The sequence below is a fragment of the Microtus ochrogaster genome, chromosome 8 (assembly GCF_000317375.1).
Source record: "Microtus ochrogaster isolate Prairie Vole_2 chromosome 8, MicOch1.0, whole genome shotgun sequence".
Classification (NCBI taxonomy): Eukaryota; Metazoa; Chordata; class Mammalia; order Rodentia; family Cricetidae; genus Microtus; species Microtus ochrogaster.
In genome coordinates, this window is record NC_022015.1 from 52,731,062 (window position 1) to 52,738,764 (window position 7,703).

The 7,703-nt window shown below is 34.4% G+C and overlaps 1 protein-coding gene across 5 annotated transcripts in view; it reads right to left on the reverse strand.

Moving 5' to 3' along the window:
• The window catches only part of Smc5 (structural maintenance of chromosomes 5), a 74,862-nt gene that overhangs the window by 56,140 nt on the left and 11,019 nt on the right, over positions 1–7,703 (reverse strand). For all 5 annotated transcript variants that reach the window (XR_003377286.1, XM_005352067.2, XM_013348080.2 and 2 more), the window contains 3 exons: positions 6,977–7,111; positions 5,154–5,294; positions 3,365–3,526 (listed from right to left, as the gene is read on the reverse strand). Coding sequence is in view for 4 of the 5 variants with exons in the window: in XM_005352067.2 (XP_005352124.1) it covers positions 3,365–3,526; positions 5,154–5,294; positions 6,977–7,111 (438 nt within the window). In the remaining variant the exon portion in view is untranslated. The remainder of the gene's footprint in view (positions 1–3,364; positions 3,527–5,153; positions 5,295–6,976; positions 7,112–7,703) is intronic.

A 7,703-nucleotide genomic window follows, 5' to 3' on the forward strand; every position in this document is an offset into this window, starting at 1 on the left:
CTGGCCTTGAACTCACAGAGATCTGCCTGCCTCTGCCTCCCGAGTACTGGGATTAAAGGCGTGCGCCACCACCGCCTGGCTGTATTTGTTTTCTTATATTTTGTCTGACATTGAAAACAGTTTGATGAAACAGTCAGACTAGACATCCTGTTTTAGTATATGAAGAAAATAAGACTAGGCAATTATTAAATGACAGCATGAGCATTTATATGTGTATGAACTCAGAGCCAATGGCTTCTATCATTATAGTGCCTCTCTGGAATGTGGGTAGGAAAAGAATGCAAGTATTAGAAAGGTTTCTGCTCAAAAAGAAGGAGAGAAGAATATGACGCCTACAATTAATAACTATTTATTCCCGTTACATGGTTTAGAAGAGTAATAATTTTAAAATACACATATGTAGACTGATACAATGTGCCACTTCAGTAGCCACAAGCACCTCTTCAGGAAAAGAATTCTAAAATATTATAGACCATGTACATTTCTACATACACATAGGCTCAGAGATTTTTTTCAGAAAGCCTTAACAGCTGGCTTCTTTTATGAACAGAGTTGCAAAACAAGTGTTCCTTAATTTATTGTAACTTTTTTCTACTCCCTACAAAAATATTTAAAGTAATTTAGCATTAATTTCAGGTGTCACAAAGCAACTATAAATACACAGCATAATGGAGAATAAACCAGCCCTTGTAATTTTCCTGTATTTGTTGTTAAAAAGAAATCTAGAACCTGGCAGTGATGGTGCACACCTTTAATCCCAGCACTCAGGAGGCAGAGGCAGGTGGATCTCTGTAAATTTGAAGCCAGGCTGGTCTACAAGAGTCAGTTCCAGGACAGACTTGATAGCTACAGCAAAATCTTGTTTCAGGAAAAAAAAAATCTGGAAAATGGAGAATGGTAACAGATCTAAGAGCTGCTAATAAGGAGAGTCAACCAATGGGCCCTGTACAATTTGGAATTCCTCTGTTTTCCTATTGCCTAAAGGATGGCCTCTTATAGTTATTGACTTAAAAGATTGTTTCTTCACTATACCTTTACAAGAAAAAGACAGAGAAAAATTTTCCTTCACAATGCCTATTTATAGTAATTCTCAGCATGCTAAAAGATATCAAAGGAAGATTGTCCAACAGGAAATGTTAAATAGTCCCACCCTGTGCCAATATTTTATATGGCTGTCAGGAACTATACCTAAGCAATTTCCTGAATCTATAGTTTACAATTACATGGAAGACATTTTACTATCTGATTCAAATGTAGATACTTTAGAAAGAATGTTTGAAGAAGTAAAGAAAATTTTGCCTTGTTGGGTATTACAAATTGCTCCTGAAAAACTACAAAGAGAAGATTCTATTAATTATTTAGGCTATAAAATAGGCTTACAGAAAATTAGACTACAAAAGGCACAAATTAGGAGAGATTGATTGCTGACCCTTAAGGACTTCCAAAGATTTCTAGGAGACATTTTCCAGCTACGACACACTATTGGGATAAGTCCTAATGACTTGATTAATTTAAATAATGGTGACAAGGACTTAAACAGTCTTAAGAAATTATCAGATGAAGCTGAGAGAGAATTAACTTTGATTGAAGAGAAATTACAGGAGGTACATGTGGATCATGTAGATCCAGATCTTAACTGCATTCTAGGCATATTACCCTCCAAACATTCCCCTATAGGGATTATAATGCAAAGGGAAGATATTATCTTAGAATGGATCTTTTTACCATATAAACCGAGTGAAAAATTAAAAACCTATGTGGAAAAAGCCTCTGAGTTAATTCTAAAAAGAAAATTGAGACTTCATCAATTAGCAGGAATACACAGCAGAAATTATAACACCTTTTAATAATGATGAAATTGACAAATTATGGGAAGAAAGTGAACCCTGGCAAAGAGCTTATAGTAATTTTTGGGAAAGATTAACAACTATCCCAAAAGCGAGAGAATTCAACTTATACAGTGAACTAATTGGATCCTTCCTTGCATTGTATGTTACACACCAATACCTGGAGCCCTTACATTCTATACTGATTCAAATAAATAAGAAAAGGCAGGTTATAAATCAGAAAATTTAAGTAAAGTGGAACAAAACTGTTACGATTCTGTCCAAAAGTCAGAATTACATGCTATTCTCATGGTACTAAGGGATTTTAAGAACCTCTCAACATAGTTACCCATTTGCAATATACAGAAAGAGATGTTTTGTATACTGAAACCACTGAATTTATACCAGATGATACAGAAATGACTTTATTTATTCAGGTACAAGATATAATCAGGAATAGGTATTATCACATATATGTATAACATGCATCTGATCCCATAGAGGTATGTCAGGTCCTCTAGCACAAGATAATCAATTATTGATTATAAATATGCTGAAGGCCTAAGAATTTTATAAAAAACATCATGCCAATAGCAAAGGTTTAAAAAAAAAGAGTTTTCTATTATGTGACAACAAGTTAAGGAGATTATAAGGAAATGTCCTACTTGTTCTTTATACAACCAAACACCACTACCTGCAGGAAGTAACCCAAAGAGTACCCTTTGGATGTCAGTGTGGCGATTTCTCAGAAAATTAGAAAACAACCTTCCTCAAAACCCAGTAATACCACTTTTGGCTATATATCCAAAGGAAGGTCAATCGTGCCACAAACTATATTCATAGCAGCATTGTTTGTCATAGCCAGAAACTGGAAATAACCTAAATGCCCTTCGACCAAAGAATGGATAAAGATAATGTGGTACATTTACACAGTGGAGTACTACACAGCAGAAAAAAAAATGACATCTTGAAATTTGCAGGAAAATGGATGGACCTAGAAAACATCATTTTGAGTGAGGTAACCCAGATACAGAAAGACAATTACCACATGCACTCACTCATTACTGGTTTTTAAACATTAAGCAAAGAAAATCAGCCCACAAATCACAATCCCAGAGAACCTAGACAACAATGAGGACCCTAAGAGAAACAAACATAGGAATCTAATCTACAGGGGAAATAGAAAAAGACAAGATTTCCTGAGTAAACTGAGAGCATGGGGACCTTGGGAGAAGGTTGAAGGGGAGGGAAGAGGTTGGGAGGGGATCTTGCCTCAATGTCCCAAGTGCTAAGACATGGACCTGAGCCAATATGCCCAGCAACTATCAACTTGAAGTTTCTTTAAGGCAACATTTCTCTTCTTTAAGGCAACATTTCTCTCTAATCATGACAAGCTCTTGCAAGTACTAAATTAATTCCTAAAGAACTTGAGCAATAAAAGCTTCAAGTGAACCCTAGAAAATACTTTCAAAGACATAAAAAGTATTTTTCCTATTGTAAATAGAATTCAGACAATCCAAAAGTGAACAACAAAGTACCTTTTCTTTGATTCGAGTTTCCAAAGTACGACGCTGCCTTTCAATTTCCTCAATTCGACGTGTCATAGGAACTTGCCCCTCTTTAAGTTTCCTGACCTCTTCCTTCACTCGGTCACGAACTAGTTTCACACCTTCATATTCCTGACGTACATTCTCATATTCCTTACAAATAATTCAAGAAACATAAATATATTAAGTAATTCAAATTAATACATAATAAAGCCAAAGAATATGCAGAATTTTTTAAAAATTTATTAATAAAGACAAGATTAAGGAATAAACAAAACAATCTCAATTTTGAAGATAAAAAACTGGTAAAAAAAAAAAACTCAAAAAGAAATATGTAGTCACTATTTGGCAAAACAATGTCTGGGCCAGAGAGATGGCTTAGCAGGTAAAGGTGCCCGCTATTGAGCCTGCTGACTTGACATGAGTTAAATTCCTGGGACTCTTATGATGAAAGGAGTGAACAACCTCCCACAATAAAAGATGTCACTCCACAGGAATTAGCTAAATATTTGTTGAATAACAAGAAAAGAGAATGCTAAAATAGATATTATAGTAAGAGTGAATGAAGGTTGGGAAGGCTCAAGGATGGCTCAGCAGTTGAGTGCTTTCTGCTCAGAGTGACCCAGTTCACACATGGGGCAATTCAAACCCACTATTCCAGCTGTAAAGGATCAAATGTCTTCTGGCTTCTTTTCCCCCAATTAAAAGTAAAAGTATCTTTTGAAAAAGTGAATGAAATAAAGCAAAGGGGAAAAAAAAACTACAAATTTTAAATTAAGAAGATTAAAATCAACCTCTTAAAAAAGAAGGAATCACAGAAACAGGTGGATCTTTGTGAGTTTGAGGCCAGCCTGGTCTACAGAGTAAGTTCCAAGACAAGCTCAAAAGCTAAAAACCAAATCACGCCATAAACCAAAACAAAAAAGATAACATACACACAAAAAAGAAGGATTCAAAAGACTTCAAAAGTTAAAGTGAAAAATAATAATAAACAGAAGAGGGCACCAGACCTCATTACAGATGGTTGTGAGCCACCATGTGGTTGCTGGGAATTGAACTCAGGACCTTTGGAAGAGCAGGCAATGCTCTTAACCTCTGAGCCATCTCTCCAGCCCCGGGCACTCATTTTATATTCAAGTTAGCTACTACTTTTAAAGTTACATTACATGTTAAAATTAAGTATTTTTCTGATTCTTTATTTGATATATGCCAATTACCACATAAATGAATGCCCTCTTCTGGCCTGAGGGCATACACACAGACAGAATATTGTATACATAATAAATAAATATTTAAAAAAATGAATGCCCACTTAAAAAGATGTACTTTGTAAGTACTCAATCACTGCATTTATTAGTTTTGTTTTTGTCAGTTTCATACAAGCTAGTGACATCTGAGAAGAAACCTCAATTGAAAAACTGCCTCCATCAGATGGCCTACAGTTTTTTAAATTATGATTGCTGTGGTAGGACCCAGTCCACTGTGGGTGATACCTTCCCTGGGACATTATCTCTGGGGATAAGAAAGCAGGTTAAAAAAGGCATAGGGAACAAGCCAGTAGGCAGCATTCTTCCATGGCCTCTGATTCAGTTCCTGTCTTCAAGTTCTTGCTTAGAGTTCTTACCCTGACATCCCTTCAAAAAAGACTGTGAGCATAAGCCGAAATAAACCCTTTATTCTCCAAGTTACTTTTGGTCATTGTGTTTATCACAGCAATAGAAGGCAACAACCTAAGACAACTGAAGAGTCACTACTTTTACCCCAGATAATTAACACTTACCACCCACGGTCTTTTTGCCTCAAGCATCTCAATTAAATCTAAATGTCGCTTTCGTTCATAGAATCTTTCCACATCTTGTTTGTATCTTTCATTTCTCTGAACCATTTTCTCTAGGTATTCACTTTTCTCTTTGCAAGAGGTCTAAAATAAGTATTTGTTGACAATTAGGTTAAATGAAAATAAAATTTAACAATGAAACACAATATAATCAAAATTTTACAAAAAGAATTCTTTAAGAGTTCTTTAGAATTATGTAAAAGTGAGATAGAAAGAATCCTTGCCTAGAAGGCATATAGTTTTGGATCTGAACTCCAGTACTGCTTAAAACCAACCTAGTGACAGATACCTGCAACTAAGTGCTAAGGAGGTAGAAGCAAGAGCATCAGATGCTCAAGGTCTACATTCTCGGCTACACACAGAGTTAAAGGCCAGCCTGGGCTACAAAAGATCCTATCTAAATACAACAGAAAAATAAAAACCAGGTGAAAGTAACACTCATGCAGAAAGGTTCCGGTTCAAGGAGCTAAAATACATTAGTCATGGAACTGTGAAGAAGCCCTTCAACATTTCTAAGCCCAGGGCTTTGCCTAAAAAAATAAAAGAAGCAATTCACTGAATAGAGGTTAAGTATCCTTTATTTGAAACACACAATGCTAAAAGTGCTTCTACTTTTGAAATGATGGGATATGTGCATAGATGTTACTACCAGTTAAGCATCTGTAATCCGAAGTTCTTTTAAATGCCCTTAAACTGAAGCTTTGTAGACACCCATAAGACATTCATGATTTGGAGTTTGAAACATTTTAGATTTTTGTCCAATCTTCCCAGATGAAAGCTTAATAAAAGCTTTAAAAAATGGCATATGAATGCAAAGTAATATCAGGATTAGTATTCATGAATGCTTAGGACTTCAGGACTTTAAGATGACAAAAAGCTAAAATCACATTTTTCTACTGCATACTAACAAACACAAAGATGCACTGAAGAGCCTAGAGGAAAAAAAATCATGCTTGTTTCCTTCATGGGAGGGAGGCAATTTAAAAATGTATTTCTGGTGGAAGTATTATATTGATGCAAAATAAGACAAAAGAACTAAAGGAGTACCAGAATCAGAACTGACTAACTACAAAATTCTTGGACCAACTCCTTTTGAAGTAAGACAATAAAATTAACATTTTATTACAATAAAACATTTATCAAGTTTAGAGAGTTATATTTAAAGATAAGGTATATTTGGTTTTTTAATTATAAAAACATACAGCCTTAAAATCTAAGAATCTAGAACTATAGTAACTAAACTATTTTTAAAAACGATAGGTAATAACACTTCTATATATCTACTTATTAAAGGTAAAAATTAAAAGTACTTAGCTAATTCTATAACTTTGCTTATAAAGTCTATCTTCATTCGATTTAAGAAGAAATTACCCCAAATGACATCAACAGCAGTGTTTTTAAACACACCCTTCTCTTCTATAATACTTAAAACCTTATATAGTGCCTGGCACATGGCAGGTAGTTAATGGGTAACAAATGGAAGAAAAATGTATCTTCCTATGAGAAAGTTCCTTAAAAACTCAACTGGCAACATGTATTTACTGAAATAGTCAAATATTTCATAATATTCATAGTCAAAACTTCATAAAATCAAAATCATTCTCGGTTTCTGCCATCATTTGATGTTAGAAATATAAGCTTGGGTGAAAAAAAATCAACCACAATTATGAATCTACTCAACATACCAAAATACCACCTATTCTTACACATTTTGAGAAAGAGAATCAGTAAATGGCAAGGGAAATGAGTTGTCTATTACTAAATACCTCTAGTTGCTTCTCCTTCTCTCTGAAGTTTTTGAGCTCACAGTGGTATCTGTGCATCTCTGGAGGACCAATTGACTTCTCAGTAGCTTCAAGCAGCTCAATTTTGCTGAGTTTAGCAAATTCCCCAACTTTGTCCTACAGCACCAAAATTAACTATCAGCAACTATTATCCATAAACACATTTACATTTACAACGTATTAAATTTACCAAGGTAGGTTTCATTTGTTTAAAAATCTTGAGATATGAATTTTCTTATAATCTTTCATATACTGTTTTTCAAAAATGATAGCATGTTTTTATAATCTTTAAAAACTGTCTATGTCACTATTCCTAGGTAGAATTATTTACACAAATAAACAAGTATTTCTGTTGGAGATAAAAGGAAACAGCCTTCCAGACTGAAATGATCACTAACATCTATAAGAATGGGGAACGATTTAAAATATTTCTTTCTGGAGAACTTTCAAATTTTAAATTTGTATTTAATTTGGACTTATTGAACCAAATCATCATTACGTTTGTGAAGAAAATAAGCTATAACTTAGTCACTACGCAACATTAAAATAAAAGATATCTGACTAACTTTAAAAAAAAAACTATACAGAAAACCTAGAAATGGTGTAGAAGGCCTTTCTGTATTTGTGTTGCTTTCATTGGTTATTAAAGAAAACTGCCTTGGCTTAGTTGATAGGGCGAAACTCAGGTAGGGGGGAAGACAGAACAGAA